The 18,015-nt window shown below is 38.6% G+C and overlaps 2 protein-coding genes across 12 annotated transcripts; one reads left to right on the top strand and one right to left on the bottom strand.

The window, feature by feature from the left end:
- Positions 1 to 36: 36 nt before the first annotated feature.
- STKLD1 (serine/threonine kinase like domain containing 1) lies at positions 37 to 14,462 on the top strand. 8 transcript variants are annotated; one of them, XM_068656541.1, is made up of 20 exons: positions 39 to 506; positions 925 to 1,020; positions 1,484 to 1,528; positions 2,954 to 3,028; positions 3,492 to 3,596; positions 4,036 to 4,106; positions 4,538 to 4,653; positions 5,124 to 5,236; positions 5,338 to 5,498; positions 6,013 to 6,143; positions 6,756 to 6,839; positions 7,658 to 7,774; positions 8,349 to 8,483; positions 9,219 to 9,347; positions 10,043 to 10,171; positions 10,593 to 10,721; positions 11,223 to 11,360; positions 11,696 to 11,775; positions 12,862 to 12,905; positions 13,591 to 14,462. In XM_068656541.1, the coding sequence occupies exons 1-20, from the start codon at positions 489 to 491 to the stop codon at positions 13,604 to 13,606; spliced, it is 1,932 nt and encodes a 643-aa protein (XP_068512642.1). In that variant the 5' UTR covers positions 39 to 488; the 3' UTR covers positions 13,607 to 14,462. The 8 variants fall into 8 exon arrangements, with proteins under 8 accessions (XP_068512648.1, XP_068512649.1, XP_068512646.1 ...); XM_068656542.1 differs by having other exon boundaries at positions 40 to 503; XM_068656547.1 differs by lacking the exon at positions 3,492 to 3,596 and having other exon boundaries at positions 37 to 506.
- REXO4 (REX4 homolog, 3'-5' exonuclease) lies at positions 13,419 to 17,909 on the bottom strand. 4 transcript variants are annotated; one of them, XM_068656553.1, is made up of 8 exons: positions 17,595 to 17,909; positions 16,876 to 17,324; positions 16,432 to 16,587; positions 16,029 to 16,222; positions 15,504 to 15,592; positions 15,065 to 15,139; positions 14,354 to 14,444; positions 13,419 to 13,625 (listed from the first exon to the last, which is right to left on the bottom strand). In XM_068656553.1, the coding sequence occupies exons 1-7, from the start codon at positions 17,772 to 17,774 to the stop codon at positions 14,397 to 14,399; spliced, it is 1,191 nt and encodes a 396-aa protein (XP_068512654.1). In that variant the 5' UTR covers positions 17,775 to 17,909; the 3' UTR covers positions 13,419 to 13,625; positions 14,354 to 14,396. The 4 variants fall into 4 exon arrangements, with proteins under 4 accessions (XP_068512654.1, XP_068512651.1, XP_068512652.1 ...); XM_068656550.1 differs by having other exon boundaries at positions 14,354 to 14,428; positions 17,595 to 17,908; XM_068656551.1 differs by lacking the exon at positions 14,354 to 14,444.
- Positions 17,910 to 18,015: the final 106 nt, after the last annotated feature.

Below are 18,015 nucleotides of genomic sequence, written 5' to 3'. Positions count from 1 at the left end.
ATGGGAGAGGGCGGCCCGAGGGGCCCCGCCCTTCCCGCGCCGCGCGGCCTTAAAGGGGCCGCGCCTCGGGGCTCTCGGGGTTGGGTTTTGGGGTGGGAATTGGGGTTTTTAGGGGTTGTAAAGCACCGATGGGGTTGGGCTGGGCCTGCCTGCGCCTCTAAATTGTGTGCCCCGCCGGTAGTGAGGCCGTACTGAGTCCCGTCACCCCCCTACCCCCCCCAGTGGTGCCCTTTCTGCTGTTTCCCTGTCACCGATTTTTTTTTTTTTTCCTCATTTTTAGGCTTTTTTTCCTCTGTTTGAACCGAAATCCCCCACCCAGGAAACGCTGGGGGCGGTGCGGTGCGGCCCTGCTGCCCTCCATAAGCACTGACGAAGCTTCCTGCCAGCCCCGCAGGCTCGGCGCCCGGCCCCCAAAGCCCCTGAGGGGAACCGGGGCCAACGGCTGCCCCCGGGGGCTGGGGGGGCTCGGCTCGGTCCCTCAGGGGCTGATGGAGGGATACGAGGTGGTCCTGGGGGTCTCTGCCCCTCAGTGGAGGCTGTGGTGGTTCAGGGGGGAAATAGGGGGCGGCTTGGTCCTGTAGGGGGTGGGTGGTGGGGGTGTAAGTGGCCCCTTGGGGAAGGGAAGCACAAGGAGGTGCTGGGGTGTAGTGAAACATCGAGTGTAAAATATAAAGCATGTAACACTGTAAAATGAAGGGATTATGAGGCCCTGGGGAGGTGGGGGTGATGCCCTCTGCAGTAGAAGGAAGGGGGAAAATTTGCGGGAGAGGAGGCCTGGGGGGTGCGTGTTGGCCTGCTGCGGGGAGCAGGAGGAGTGCTCTGTGTGGAGGGTCTCGGTGAGAGGGGGGCTTGAAAGGGGGTCTCTGCCTTGGTTGCGTCACCCCCTGGAGCAAGATGTGTTAATACCTCTCCTCTGCCCAGCAGGTACTGGAGCAGCTGCAGCCCGGGGCGCTGGGCACAATGCTGGTGGTTGAATCAGAAGGAAAAGGGAGTGAGAAAAAGAAATATGTAATAAAGCAGGTGAGAAGGTGGTTGCTAGGAAAACATGAGTTTGTCAACTCTGTGGACCCTTTTGATAGTAAAAGAGGCAAACATGGTCAGTAGGTTGGTTGCTGGGTAAGAGTAGGTTTGCATCTTACATTGTGCTGCTCTTTTGGGCATCTGAGGAGTTGGATCAGTTTACCAGAATATTGAGGTAGAACTGGGGAAGGGGGAACGCCCTATTTAGGTCCATCCAGTGTGCTTTCACTAAAGCTTTCTGCTGCTGTGACGGTGCAGGAGTGACTTAGTCACTTAAAGCTTTCTGTTCATCTCCCAAAATCAAGACTGTTCCAAGCATTACAGATCGGAGCTATCATTTAAAATTTATGCCAATTCATAGACAATTGCCAATTCTAATCCTCTTGGCAAGTTTGTACTTCCTTAAAAAATCGGCTGTTTCTATATTACAGTCTCATCTTTGTCTTCTGTTTGTTTGGTACAGGTTGAATGCATTGACGAAATGCAAGCAAACACGGCCTTGAAGGAGGTATCAGTGCAGGTTTTCTTTACAAGCTTCACTTCCAGAGACCAAAGACTTTAACAGAACAAAGTCTTTATCTACAAAGATTGGCTGTGCAAATAGCCAACATGCAGATTGGGTAGGACTATCTGAAGGGTGTTATCCCTGCCCTCTGCTTGAGCTGAGGCCAGGATTTTTTATTAGTTCTTCCTAGATTTGAATATGTAGATTCAAGTGGACAGCTGTTCTCAGAAGATAGTTCCATTTTTCAGATTTTGTATTTGATTTGTGGTGAGGACAAAGAGAAAAGCACATCATTTTGGCCTTTAAGCTGAAGGAGCCTGTTTATATTTTATGTTTATATTTTTTTTTATATTTATTTATTATTTATTTATATTTATATTTATATTTTATATTTATGTTTATATTATTTATATAAACATAGCCTGTTTATATTTTTATTTATTATTATTAATTTCTGTCAAACATGTTTCATTACATGGTCATTTCTCAGAGTTGGGTATTTCATGATGTGAATAATTTGACTAGTTTTCTTCCTCTGTTTACCTTTTTTTTGTGCAAACTTTTTTCAATGCCACACATAAGAAGGAACATCAGACATACTGTTAAAATACCAAAATTTGTTTAAACAAAATATGTGAAATAATATCAGATGAATTAGTCTCACAGTGTCCAGTATACATGATATCTGCAGTGGAAAATGAGGGAGAATATACATGTATATCTGTAAAAATGTTTCATCCTATTAAAGATAAGTGACCTCTTTATATACTGAGACTGTCTTTCCTGATACAGTTTGATCCAAATTGTCTGCTGATGCGTCTCTTGAAATAAATGTAGCTGTGCAAGCTGGAAGCATGGCTCTTTTTTTTTTTTTTCTTTCTGCACAGCCAAAAACAAAACTAGGACAGTGAGCTGAATTCCTGTAATTTTTTTTTTTTTCATCATCAGCAAATTTGTTAAAGTAACTGATAATTGTTCCTTATACTGAAACCAACATAAAGGAGATAAACATCTCACTAGTGCCATCATCTTTTTTGTGGTTTGAGCTTGCATAGGTGTTATTTGAAATAACGCCTACACTAGAAAAATCATCTTGACTTTCACATCCTAAGATATGTTGTCAAGTTCAGACGTTAGGAACTGGGGAAGGGGATTATTTACATAGCATGTCTCTTAGGATCTGTTTGTACCTTGAGTCTCCCAATGCTGTTACAGCATTACACTGAGCAGAGTCTTACTGAAGTACTTTCCTACACTTGTACATGCAAATATACCTGTATAACAGAGCTTACACACAGAAAGGATTTGAACAGACACGTGACATGAACATGTCAGGAACTGGCTTATGATATTATTTAAGGTCATTTTCAGTGGGAAGGAGTATGTAGCTCTAGACTGCTTTCTCTCAGTATTTTTTTTTCTATGCAGGCAATGGATTTGCTAAAACTTCGTCATTCAAACATCTGTACTTACAAGGAGTTGTTTGTGACTTGGAATAATGAGGTGAGAATTAACTAGGATTGGTTGTGTAAAATGTATCATTTTAAGCTGCTTTTGTCTGCTTTTGTTCTGTCTTCAGCATGCCTGCATTTAAACAAACAGAACTTTCATAGCAGGCTATAGGAAACCAAAAGTCCTGTCTTGCTTATTTTCAGTTTTGATTCAGCACTCACGTGAAATTCATGTTGTTTTTTATGGGTGTATGTTCTACTCGAATTGTCCCACATGGCTTTGTGTAAGAGATGCTGGGGTAATGATTTTGAAAAAAAAACAACACACGTGCTCTATTTTTAATATAAGAAAGTAAATATTGTATGCTCTGTGAGAGATTAAACATCTCAGAACACCTGTGTATTGGTGAACATCATACCCAGCAGTTTGGCCAAGTCCTTGTGTTTATCTATCTTTCTGGATATGTTATTACCTGCAAACAATTAGACAATCTTGGTGTAACGTTTTATTACAGATATCATCTCTGTTCCTTTGTCTGGTAATGCAGCACTCAGGCCAAGAAGATCTTTCATCTCTGATCAAGACAAAAAGGCAGAAGTCAGAGAAAATAGCAGACATGGTAAAACGTACAAAAGAGGCATTTAATTGAACTGACTGAGTCTTGCTGCTTTTATATTTCTTCTGTATTCACTCTTTCTCAAAGTTTTCCTCAAAGTCTTCAAAGCACAGTGTTTTGCTGAAGAGAGCTTTTGGAAGTTATCTACTTCTTTGCCTTGAATCACTATGAAATTTCTGTATCAACAATTAACTCTTTGTGTATCTTGCTCTCAAGCAATTAAATCTTCCCCTGTTTTACTTTTTTTATCCATGGAAATTATGGATGATAGCAATTGTCTAATACACACAGAGATTAGCGTATTTATCTGTTTGGGGAAAACAGTATTTCCTTCCACTCTGGGCCTCACTTCAATTACAGGCATTCTCTCTTGTTAAATGTTTAATTTCTCTGTCATGTTATTGTATTTGTGTTACATTGTCACGTATGTACCTGTCAACAGGTGATGGTGAAGTTCCTGGGACAGATGGTGGATGCTTTGTTTTATATACACAAACAAAACATTTTGCATAGGTGAGTAGAAATCCTGTTAATTTTCTGTGACTTTTGAACTCATCTGTTTCTTGAATTTTGTCTTGAATTAGCCATTTGAAAGAGGTGTTCTCTGTTGTTTTGAATGTGAGGTATGATTGTTAATATAAACATTAGAATATTGCCTGTCAACAATGCTTACATTCTAGTGGATGTGACAGACAAGGTATACTTTGTGCAACTAAAGTAAAGTAAGCCATTGCATTCCATGTTTGGATAAATTTTGTTGTAATTGCAATTTTCAAAGCATTTCACAGTAAAGGAGGAAAATAATTTTCAGTTGATTACCACTTGTATATCAAAACAAAAAAAACAAACCCCAAACTTTCTAATATGTAGAGATGCTGGGAACCTGTAGTTACATATCACTAGGTTCTGATCTCACATGCTGACAGAAAATATTTGTGTTGCAGAAATCTCAAGCCGTCAAACATTCTTGTGACTGGTGAAGAATCCTTCATGCTTTGTGACTTCAGTACAGAAACACTTATGACTGATGAAGCGAAATGGAAAATAAGAGTGGAAGAAAGTAGATAATTTCTTTTATTTTTACTATATTTATAAGAGATTAATTTGTGGTGGATATTTTGCAATCTCCAGAGAAAAATCAGACAAAGAGAGAAATGTTATCCCCCCCCCTTCTCTGCATTATCCTTCTAAAATATGAATAGCATATTCACAGAGAGTTGCCCGGAGCATTGTGTTCATAATTGAAAGCTGTCTATAAGTCTCAGAACTTCTATGAAACAAATACAGTTGCAATTCTTTTTAGCTTGATATATATGCAGTTACATCTTGAAAAATGATTTATTAGTTGTAGTGTTTCTTACTCTTTTGTAGCATATCGCCAGTAAAAAACAAAACAAAACAAAACACTAATCTCTGCTGAATATCTCTATTTTTAGACATAAAACTATTGCCTGAAGTTCATGCCTGTGCAAGCAACACTGTGTATAATACAGTGTCAGCAATGTTACCATGGGATTCTTATTTCAACAGATAGCAAGGCTTGGATGGCTCCGGAAACATTCAATTTTTGTTTCAGCGAGAAATCAGACATCTGGTCTCTAGGCTGTATTCTACTTGACATGATCACCTGCTTTATTCTGAATGTATGTAATAATGTTTCATTATAGATTTAAAATGTCATGAGCCCACCAGGATATCTGTAAATTTGTATGTGTAAACTCTACTGTTACTATACTCTTTACAGACAGAAGAGATCACTTCATTGCTGCAGGATCTCAGACACAATACCAGCCGTCTTGAGGGAGTTCTGCCACTGATGCAACATGGAGATAACAGCTCTTTGCCTTTATTCCCAATTCTATTTATGATGCTACAGATTCAGCCCAGCATGAGACCCACAGCAAAGTGAGTTCTAGATGCTTTGCCTGTATTGTTATTTCTTGAACTAAACCCCACATACCTTCAAAAGATAGGGAACGTTAGCTACTGCTTGAAAGGGATTGAGTCAAGGTTGTTGATCTTACCGCCTTGACTAATTGAGTTACTACAAAAAGATTTGTTTTTCTTTAAGAAACAGGCATTCTGATTTGTGTAGTTGACCTTTTTTGAAGAGTTACATTATAAAATCATGTTGCACACAATTTTTTACCTCTTGAGAATGCTTCAGGATGCAATGTAATATTTTGGTATTGTATCTATTTTACAAACAATTAAATTGAAGCCTAAGTCTGGCTTGTTTACAGTAAGCTTTTTCATCAGCAGTTTTGAAGTAAACTGTGTAAGTTTTGTCAAAAATAATCTAGTCTTCAAATAGCATTGTTTAATTTTTTATATCAAAATGAAATGAAGCCTGTAGAAATATTTCTGAAACTTACCAGTTCTAATTTATTGGTACTACTTTTGTCTCTCATAATTTTAGGGATCTGACTGATGTTCCATTTATTGGGGAATGCCTGATTGTTGCTGGTTCCTTTTTAATAAAACAGAAAAAGTCTTTGTCTCCCTGTATAATAGATGTGCTCCTTGAGGGAGGAATCGAAAATGTTCTAGGTAATAAGGAAAACAAGATGAATTTGATGAATAATGGTGATTTTTGTAGAAGACAAACCAGTGTGTTTTCCAGTCTACTTGAAAAATAATTATTGTGTTCCCATTTTATTTGAAATGGAATAGGATATTCTTTGAAGCAAAAATCACTGTATAGCCTTTTCTAGAACCTCGCAAGTTTACCAGCCATACTTAGGGTGCCATGGGGTCAGAGATCATTCCTCTGAAAATCTTGGAACCACACTTATTTTGTCTGCATTCTAACATGTTTGCAATGTATGTCAAGAAAAGATCTACTCTGCCATTTTTCTTGTAAATAAGGATGAGGTTCTCTTAATATGAAAAAGCTGTCTGAATAACGCATGTAAAGCCCCCAGCCCTGCTTTGATTCGATATTCCAACAGTTCCACAAAATATGTGTGACATACAAAGATCATAGAGGTGAATCATGATACTCTAAGGATCGATGCTTAGGGAGAAAGGGTTTCTCTTTCAACAGTCACAAATTCATTTTCATTTATGTGAATTCACATCTTGCACAAAAATAGATAAAATTTGAGTGCTTTTTGTAAATGTTTTCTATCAAATGATTATATATATATTTTTTTAATATAGAATTCATGCAGGCTTTCTGGGATGTAGAAGAAGCACAGGCTAGAGCCATGCAGCACCTTGCCAGCTTTGTAGGAGATGAAAGTGGTAAGGTACTGCTTTATTCATTTATTTATTCTGCTCTTTCCTTACCTTTTGAGATAATGGGAAGAGGAACAAAAGTCTCCTAACAATGAGAATGAAATTGCTGTCTTCCTATTTTTGATTTTTGGAACATACTGAAATAGATTGCTAGTTTATATGATTGTGTTGATACTTGTTTGTAAATGCTTTTGCTGAACAGCAGCATGTTTTACTGGACAAGAAAAATGGGTACTGGAAAAAACTTGGTGATGTTGGCAACCAAGAGGAATGGGCAAACTTACATTTGTCGAGGAAGGTAATTCATATCAGCATGGGGATAAATTGTGGGTAATGCCTAGGGCTGTGAGACAGATAGAGCAAAAGCTAGCTACGTGTGTCTAGTTTCTTTGTGTCTAGTAAAGCTGTGTGAGTGAACACTATTTTCTCCCACTATCTGCACATTTTTTCAGATCTTTCAGATCAAATTTATTTTTTTTTAAAGCACCAGGTTAACTCAGTTTATCCAATAGCACTGCATTTTTGTGACAGCATTTTAAAACTGGCATTAGCACATACTATTAATACACAAGGATGTTCAATATCTGTAATCAAAAAGGAAAGAGTCATTTCTTTTTCTTTAGAGTTGCCAACCTCTTCAGCACTGTTATTGAAGAAAACTTTACTGTTCTTTCATTCAGGAATGTTGTTTTACTGTATCCCATCCTTCACAGGGACTCAAATTCATTTGAAACCAGAACTCTGGTGTTTTTGAAGCATAAACATCTGCTGAGCAATCGACTGCGTAACTGAATGTTGTTTCAAATCATTTCTCTTCCCCACAGCCTTGCCCTATCTGCCAAAATTCACAGAATTGATCACTTTTGCAATGAAGGCCCATATAGATTCCCTCAAGTTACAAGTAGATGGTTGCAGTTTATTGCTTGAAATTCTTACTCAAGGTACAGTTACGACATTTCCAACTAATGCTGGGTAATACAGCCTGTATCTTGTAATGTTAGATGTATCAGGTAAGGTTTGAAATAGTTTCAGTAATAATTTTAGGGGATAAATGTAAGGTAATAGAGGAATTTAACCAGCTTTAATAAGAGCCTAGATTCTTGGGGGCTTTCTTTAAGACTGGCATATGTGTATTCTGTGTTAAAGTGTAAATGTTAAATCCAGGCTACTGGTCTTAGTCTACCAAGTTTGTTTTCATGTTACAAATGAGAGATTTTCAGTGCTCTGACATTTGACTTTAAAAGCATAAAAATACAGAAGACATTTTGCTCTCTTGTGTTGTCCTTTCTGTCAAGTTTTCTGGCATTTTATTCCAATAGTACCTGATAATGGTACAGGATTGAAAGTAATAAGAAATGTATTTTGGAAGAAAGAAAATTTGAAATAATTTTGGAGTTGTGTGAATAAATAGTTGAACAGCTGTTAGTTGAATGTTTACTTATGTAGAGAGCAGGAGGTTCAAACTGCATTCAAAGCCACTGAAATTTTTGTTGTTCTAATGTTTACTTTTGACAGCTCTAGAACAGGATGTGGTGATGACCCTGGATGAGAATGTGACCATTTCTCTATTAGAGATAGTGAGAAAACACTCTGAAAATGAAGAGCTTCTTTCATTGATCTGCACATTACTGATGATGATATCAGCCAGTGGTGGGTCACTTTGTTCATTTTTGGAGGAATATTCTTATTTTTCCACTTCAATAATCTAATCCAAGATACAATGCAGAACTCATGACTTCACTGAGATGTGGGTGCCTGTAGATATTAGTTTGATAAGGATAATAGTGGTAAGATTTCTTGTACTTTCAGGTATTTTACGAATAAGTTGCACTGTTGAGGCTTCAGGCACTTACTGAATTGTATGTATTACAGAGCTGTGCTGTATTTGTCTGTTTTAGAAACAAATAGAAACTGTGCAAATAGTAATGCTTGGGAAAATGAGGGCATAGAACCTGGATTCTATTTCCGGCTGTGCTGTGGTGAACAGCACATTTCTACATTCTGCCTCATTTTTTTTTTTTTCTCCTGAGATTGTATTTGCTAAATATTTATAGTATTTTTTGTTTGCAGTGTCAATTCAGCACTCATCATAAGACTCTTTGGTCACAGAGTTTTGCAACAAGGGGATAATCTAAAAAGACTAGTTTGTACAAAGTGTTATGAAATGTCTACATTTATACAAATAAAGTTACTACCTAAGGCCAAATTTTATACATTATTTCCTAACTGAATCCAATCTTTTTCTTTCTTTTGTCCTGCTCATGGTATTACGTTACCTGTTTGGTATCACTGTTTAAATATGGTTGGTAGTGCAGTTTGTTGCAAGGACAGTGAGAGGGGCACAAATGCCAGGTTTTATACGCTATCTTTTTCTGTGCTCTTCAGAAATTGCAGCAGAGAATCTAAGGAAAGCTGGATTAATCTCAGACCTTCTGTGGATTTTAAAAAATTTTCTTCATAATGAACAGATCTGCCTCTCTAGCTGTGCAGTTCTCTGGAGCTTGGCTGTGAGTGGTAAGTAGAACCCAGCAAGTATTGTGCCTAGCCTCATGTGACTGAAATGCAGCAGGTATTGTGCCTAATTGAGTTCAGACATTTGTGTTGCTGTAACTGGGTTTTTCTTACATTTTTTTCTCGCATTGTGTAGAGATGTCTCCACAGCACTGCTAGAATAACTTTAAATGATCAAGAGCCGACCCCTTTTTATGGGACCACACTGGGAGTTTATGGAGATTTGTTTCTCCAGTGTTCTTTTATAGGTGTTGTATTCTAATCGTCAAGGAAGGCAGAAAGCACAGAGCGTGCACAATTACACTTGGTGTGTTTTGTTTTCTTTGTGTGACAATCTACCTATTTGATTTATGTGACCAGCTAAATACCCATCCTGTGAAAGATTTTCATACCAAAATATTTTTTTGCTTGCTTTCCTGCTGTGATGCCCAAGTGTAATTTAAATGGCAGAGGAAACTAGTTCCCAGAGTTTAGCTTTCTTCAATAAACACTACTATTTAGTAGTCCTGTAAAATCTGATTTGCATGTTTGGGATTTCTTCCCTCACTGTTGACCATATTAAAATAATGTGGCTTTACTCCAGTGGCATCACCCATTAATGTTTTACTGATATAATTTGACTTATAATGAGCTTGTGATGTTGTTACTTGATTAAATAACCCTGCCTGATGCGTTTCCTTTTTGTTGTGGTAATTCAGAGAATAATGCAGACCAAGCGTTGCTGAAAAGTGCTGTCCCCATTACCACTGTGGTCATTCAAGAGCACCTCCAGAATGGAGCAGTTATGGAGTCAGCTTGCTCAGCGCTGTGGGCATTGTCACTCCAAGGTGTGTGTTCCCAAGGTGTTTATCTTGTCCCTTGTGCATGGAAAAGGCTAGCACGTCAAACACCGCTGTCAGTAGATTCATGAAGTACAGGCTGCTTGGACTTAGCAGGCTCTGCAGATGGCAGCAGAGTTAGAAACTTGCATCCTCTTAATAAACCCTCCCTGTATTTGCTCTCTGACACTAATGAAGCTATTTTTGATGATCCATATTGATTATGTAACTAGATACTGCTGATGGATACAGGTCACGATAAGGCTTTACTGGGTCTCTGTTACTATAATACAGGTTTTCACATTCTTTCTTTGTAACATTTGCTGCATAATTAAAAAATCCCTTCAGAAACAGAAGTTGAGATGCAGGTATGTATTTTAAATGTGTTGTTTTTTTTTTTAAAAAATTTTATTATTATTTTCTTTTAAAGGTTGCTTAACTGAAAATGACTATGAGCCTACAACAGTGCTTTTGCTGGATGCACTTAGGATGAACCTGAAAAGAGCTGTGCTAGTGAAGAATGCCTGCCTGGCATTAGCAAGCCTTCTAAGGCTATCTGGTAACATTCAGTAATTAATTTTTGTTAATTGCAAATCACCTCAGAGGTGCTTCTGCGTAGTTCAGGAGTTCATATTGGGACTGAGATTGTCTTCTGCTCTCCTGAGTTAACCTTTTCTTGCAGAACTGGAAGGAGAAATATTGAAACTGTAAGTGCAGATTTTTTCTTCCCATGGAGCTGGCATGCATGTCTGAGTAGTAGTAGATGGCACCATCTCATTTGTTAGTAACTTGAGAGTGTTTTCATTTTTTTTTTTTTACAATGTAAAAGGGTGGAGCTCAAAGAAACAATAAATATTATGTCTGCCATGCATGACATCAGCTGCATATATGGTTTTCTACTTGGCCAAATATGCTTCAGAATAGCTTTTAGGAAGGCTGAAAAGAATGGATATGATTGCATGGAAAAATACTACATGTGCTAGCAAGGGTGGGGGACTGGAAAGCAAATAATGCAGTCTGCAACAACCGATCAGCCCAGATGCATTTGTCTCCCTTTCAGAATTATCAGCTTTCAGCTTTATAACAGATTCAAAAGGCAGTGGAATAAACCTGATCAAAGAGGCCTACCACTTTCACTGTGATGACCCAGAAGTGGTGGAAAATATCTGTATGCTGATTAATGAGATGGTTCAGTATGGTAAGATGGTGGTGTTATTTATCCAGTCTCTTCTTCTCCCCCACCCCTAAAAGACAGTAAAGAAAAAGCAGCTGCTCAGGCAAATGGAAGTTATTCTCAGGAAGGACTCACTATATATCTAAGAAAGGAGGAGGAATTGGAATTGTATTTTCATCTGGTACTTTCTTGTCCTTGAGTAATTATAAAAAGGCCCTGCAATTTTATTAATTTTGTAACTTCAAAATTTAACCTTGGCTTCTGTTTGCATAGATCCATCCCCTTTCTAATTTTCTTTAGCTAAAACCACTGGAAATTGTACCAGTAACCATAAATTATCCTGTTCATTTACATTATAGATGACATTGTGCTGGATATGGTGTCCCAGAAAATGGAAGAACTGCTGTCTGAAATGAAAAGCCGTTTTCCATCTAGCATGGTATGTAGAAGATTCTGGGACAATAAAGGGTGTGTGCTTAATATATTACACTATTTCTGGTTATGGATTTTAAATTTTTAGGTGGAATTACAGAGTATAGAAATTTACAGAAGAATTATGTGTATATGATGTGAAGAGTGAGTTGTAAGAATATATGTTGAAAACAACTATTTGGAAGACTTTCTTTATGCTCTGTGCTGTAATTTTTAAGACGATGTTTTGGTCTCTTGCAATGTTGCACTGCATTAACTTACTACAGTTTCCATACTAAACAGGCTAAAGTTTAAAGGAATAAGACAAGTATATAGCATCCAGGTACCTTCTAAGAGACAATCTTGAAAAAAACAAACAAACAAAATAACACTGATAGTTTGCTTGAAGGGTTAACTTAAGTTATATTCCAACAGTTATATTGGAAAAAAAAAAAAGATAACTATTGAAATACCAGAAACGGGAAAGTTATTCAGGCTATTTAATGTTCTATGGTAGTACTTCCTTTAGAACAGCTTACTGTGAAGTAAGCAGCAATAAAGTTTTTTTTCAGCAAGCCAGTATAACTGGTTAGTCTTACAACCTTGCTCTTCTTAGTTATGCATTTAGTCCACTTATGTAATTCCTCTCAGAGAGAGGCCTGGCCTACAAACTTGCTCTCTGGTGTCTCTGCACCATTTTAATGAACAGTGCATCTATAAAGTAGTGCACATTGAAAAAAAAAAAAATCACAAATGAGAAGAAAGCTCCCTCTTCTGTTGTAAATGCAATTTGTTGTTCCCCGCGCCACCTGTTGACAGACAATACCAGAACTCTCTCATTCTGGTAATAGCATGTGGCATGCCACTGCTGAATCTCTGAAACCTATTCCTTGCTACTTTCCACTACCCATTTAGATTATTTAAATCACAACATTAGTGTTCAGTCTGATAATTACAATTGCTTTGGATTTTGCAGAATCAGACCTTATATATGTTTAAAACATCAGTCATTCTAAAGGCCTAAGTTAAACACAATGCTCTTTATTAATTTAGAAGTATAAAAATAACTGAAGTAACAAGGTACTTATTTGACAATTCTCATATTTCTCTCCAGGAGATAATGACCCTTGTGGATACAGCACTTGTGAAACTGCAAAAGTAAAGTAAACATTTTTTGTATACAAGAACAAATCTTGTAGGCTTCTGGTTCAGATATAAAAGCCTGGATCCTTCTGAAATACATTGAGAAGCTTTTCTCACCACAAGGATTAATATTGGGCCATTAATAATACATAAACATGTTTATGTTCCATTGGTTTAGTTACAACTGTGAGACTAACAGCAGTAATTAAGAACTTGCCTTACTTTGTAGACTTTATAAATATCTGAAATAGATGTTTTAGCCTCAGGAATTTCAGTAAAGCAGTAACAAATTTTTCCTACATTTATCATAATTTAAAAACACTTTGTTTTTTTTAAACTCAGTGTATATTTCCTTTGCAGAAATGAACTGATGAAATAATTGACAAGTGCAGCCATTTGTTACAAGTGTTGTTGAAACACAGTAGTAGGCATTAGGCATACATCCTTTCCAGAAAGGGGATACTTCAGTAGTATTCTTGTATGGCAGCATTCATGTACCATGTTGGAAGTGGTACATGAATGCTGTATTATTATTTTATGAAATAGCTGCCGTTGGTTCCAAGTTGCTGTCTCTAAATTTGCCCAGAATCTGACAAGAAAACAGCAAATGCTGCAGATAAAAAACACAGCATAGAATCATTCATGTTTTACAGTTTTAGATTTGTTCTTAATAGCATCTTCCCACTGCTTTTTCTCTAAGGTGTACAGTCTCATAGCTGCTTGCGCATCCTGAACCTGAAAGAAAACAGAACATACAAGGAGGCTTAACAAAACGTGGCTGAAGAACATTTATTATTAATAAACAGCTACATATCCCATCATCTTAATAAATAAATCCTTTCAAGTAGCACTTCATGATCTCCTTCCAGATTTAGAAGCTCTATTGTGACTAGTGGAGGGGAATTAATATGTACAACCCACCACAAGGCTATGCGCTTCTTTCTCTCACCATGACTTGGAAAGCCATTACGAAAAAATGATGTAGTATCTTAGAGGTAACTTCTAAATTTGCTTTGCTTTTCAATTCCTCTGTCATACTTCCATTTTTTCAGCGTATAATAGAATATCTGCTGAGAATAGGCTCTTGCTATTTTACCTAGCTGCCATAGGTGCAGAATGCTGCTTTTAAAGTAAGCAGTTGATACTTGGGATTTTACTTTTTTTTTTTTTTTTTTAACTAAGGATCTTAAAATAGCAAGAATTAGCATTTAAACAAAATACAGTTGACTTATACAAAAGAAGTTTATTAAAGTAAGGAAATAATCCAAATGGTATGAGGCATGTAACAGTACGCAAGCTTAGGTGGCAGTCTTATTACATGATGGTGTCCAAGCAGAGCTTGCTAACTTTCATTGAGAGGACAGAATGAAGCTGCAGGATTCTTAGCTGAATCCTGATTCTAGAGCTTATGTGTACTATCTTACTGATCTACCCCAAAATGTACATTCTGATGAGATACATACCGAGCTGTGCTCTGATGTCTGCACTTTAACATTTAGCAGTCTTTCACAGAGCAGCTTCAATGATGGTCGTGCAGACTGGAAATAAAGAAGACTGAATCATGCTGTCTCACACTGCTTGAAATATATAGATGTGTGTACATATACAGCTTCTGTTGGTGAACTAGCAAGGAGATTTTACAAATTACAAGGATTATGCACATTTGCATACACTACTAAGAGGGTTTTCTATGTATTACTATAACCCTAAGATTTACGTTTGGGGTGCTTTATTGTGAGAAACAAACTAAGTATATAGCTAGGAAACTTAAAACATTGCCCTACAATCTGAACCTTTACTCTTGCAGTCTAAGTAGAAATTTGAAACCATCAGGATTTTTTTATATCCTTGTACAAATTATACTACTAAGAAGGATCACATAAGCCTTACTGTAATTAGAACCGTACCATCTTATATTGCTATCTAGAGAAGTGTTATGAAGACCATGCTAGTGGTAAAGAATGGGAGAGCCAGTGAGTTTTGTTTACAGGTATTACTGGTAATGTTTGTAATGAACTAAGTAACACTGCCATATTTCAAACACTAAGTAAGCATTCAGTTTGACTTGTTTCAGGTAGTAAAAAGAAACAGAAACAAGTGGGACAAGCTAGAAGCTGGGATTCAGCAGCCCAGCAGTCAGTTAATCAAGGTGTTTCTTCACAACAATTTCTTACCTTGACTCTCTGTCTGAAAGGTTTGTATTTTTGTGTGTCGCGTATTTTCTTCTTTGGATGATCAAGAAATAGGACCTGAAAGAAATTGTATTTCTGGTTTAAAGAGCGCTGTTACACAGAAAGTAACCAAACTGTTGAGCTTTGGAGGCTAAGCAAAGCATACAAAGGCTTCTTTCATTATGCTGTTTCTTCTGTGGCTCTTTAGTACCCAAATCAGTATTATTAAGTCAGTGTGGAAATTGAAGTCAATTGTGCAAGTGAATAGGGCTATACTTGGTGCAGTGTATAAAGACATGAAATTAAGCGAACAATTATAAAGCTGTCGTTTCTAGGAGTTCAGAGAGTTCATCTGACTAATCCAGGAAGATATATTAGAAAGTTAATTGATTTTCAATGTTTGGAACCTTGTCTTCAAAGTAACAAATTTGCAGCCACATACCTTTAGGTCATTGTGTAAAGCATGCCCAACTAAAATCCTTCCATTCAAGATATCCGCAACCTCCTTCTGAACGGTTTTAAAATCTTCACCTAAAAACACCATACAATTAAACCACCTTCCGTTAGACACCTAAGATACTCTAAGCAAGCTACAGTTAAAACACTGCATCTTTTTTGTGAAGGCAATTGTACGTTTGGGACTATATAAATTATAAAACTTATCATAAGTTATATAAATTTGTATTTTACACTGAATCTTCTTGCCGTGAAGAGCACAACACTAAAAGGAAATCAACTTACACATTATTCCCACACAATAATTAACAAGTGAATTTCATCTGGGATATCAGTGACCATTCTGTAAAAAAGTGCTTCTTCCCACATTTTTCCTAGCATTCAGACTAGATTTTATTTTCAATTTTTTTAATGTAAGTCTAAAACTTTTTCAAGCTCAACCAATGAGGCTTTTGTGGTAGCCTATTAAAATTACCTTCCTTGAAGAACATGTTTGGGAAAAAACTCCTACCTGTCTTTATGTTCTCAGGACGTATGCCACTAACAGCAGTTCTGTAATCCGTCACCTCTTCTGTAGGTTTGACATACTTATCATAAACACACTTTCCAAATTGGTTCACAATGGACACTCGAGCCACAATACTGTCTTCACCATTTGGTCCCACTCCCACCATCTCGCAGTCCATGGCTACTGTTCTTGTCAGACTGAAATGAAAAAAGGACAGCTTGGTGACACACCTGTTACAAGGACTGTACAGTGAAATTCACAAGGTGCACACATTTGGGAGAACTCAGCAGTGTGACTGTCAGCAGACCCAGGGGGATGTCAGCTTACATACTGCATCCACAAATCAGAGTTATCAGAAGAATCTTGATGCTTCTGCTGTCATGCTTCCCACTGGAATGCCACTCACCCATCAGAAGACTTTTCTTTAACCAGCACCCGCTCCACAGACTGTTCGGTTCGGCCTGTTGGAAGTCCCAGTTTTCTTCTAGCAACTTCTGCTGCTTCAGGTCCTATTGCTGCTTCAATATCTTGTGGATCAACGTCATCAAACCAGATGTCAGCCCTGGTAAGTACAAATTTAATTATATTAAATAGTTTTTAAGTGGTTTTGCATCTTTATACTGTAGGAAAAGCATTTTTTTTTTTAATTAAAAAATCAGCTCTAAAAAGGAGTCTAGTACTGTCATCTATGCAAATCTGTTGCCTTATCTGAGGAGGGGCACTGTTCATCTTATTTCTCCCAAAATATAGTCTCGAAGAGTGCAGCTATTTCGAATCTAATACTCTGTACTCCTTACATTACCTCCTAAAATAAACATTCAAATACATGCATGATGCCTTAAGTACTCACTCTTTGGGCTGCTGCTCCACATCTTCAGCTTTCCGCTTCTTATGTTTTACATCACCCTTCTCCTTTTCAATATTGCCATTCTTCCTTTTTTCCTTGCAGCCTTTCTCATTGGTGCCATTTAAATTCTTGTCCGTTGCAACCTTCTTGGATTTTGGCTTAGCCAAAGGAGCATTGTCTTTAGCAGAACTGTTGTCCTTTTTATTTATGGATTTGGGCTTTAAATTCTTGTCCGCTGCAACCGCCTTGGATTTTTTCTTATCCAAAGGAGGACTGTCTTTAGCAGGACCATTTTCCTTTTTGTTTGCAGATTTGGGCTTTACCACGTTCTCATTCCCATTGCTAGCTGGAGCTTGTTGGCTGTTCCCCTCTTTGAGGGGATGCTTCTTTTTGGTGTGCGTTTGACATGCAGAGGGGGGCTCATCCGACTTATTTGCCTTTTGTTTCAGTAGCTAAAATGACCAAAAGGAAAAAAAAAAGGAGAGAAAATAAGATTATATCCCTTCAGTTCTATCCTGCTGTCATTTGTCAGAGTACTCCACGCAATGCCTCAGGGTGAAGCTGACCAGGGCTCTCTACCTGGCTGAAGGGGCATTACTGCAACGGCACCTCCCCTGCGGGTTATTTTAACACAAATGCGTATTTTTTCATTACTATACGCGCTGGGGAACTGCACTAGCAAGGAAAACGACAGCATCCCCGGCCCGGCAGCTCGCCCTCACCTCCTGCAGCGCCTTCCAGTTGGCGGAGAACTCCTGAGGGCTGCGGGGCGGGCCCGCCGCCATCTTAGGGCCCTGAGGCGCGGCCGGCTTCGGGGGGCGCCGCCGGAATTTCTTCTTCTTTTTGCCCTTCCCGGCGCTCGGCCCCACCGCCCCGGGCTCCGCGGGGCCCCGTTTTGCCATGAGGGGACGGGGAACGGGAATCGAAGGGGGTGGCGGCCGCCGTTTCCTCAGCGCGTCGCAGCAGCGGCCCGGCGGGGAACGCGGCCCCGCGCTGCGGTTCCGGGCGCCGGGGCCGGGTCTGCGCTGGCGGCCCCTGGCGGCTGCGGGAGCGCCCGGCGCTGAGCCGCCCGTGGGGCGAGCCCTGAGGAGAGGGAAGCCTGGGGATGGGGTTTGAATAAAGCTGAGGCTTCGATAAAGCTGG

The sequence above is a fragment of the Anas acuta genome, chromosome 20 (assembly GCF_963932015.1).
Source record: "Anas acuta chromosome 20, bAnaAcu1.1, whole genome shotgun sequence".
In the NCBI taxonomy this organism is placed as follows: Eukaryota; Metazoa; Chordata; class Aves; order Anseriformes; family Anatidae; genus Anas; species Anas acuta.
This window is presented reverse-complemented; position numbering and strand designations above follow the sequence as displayed.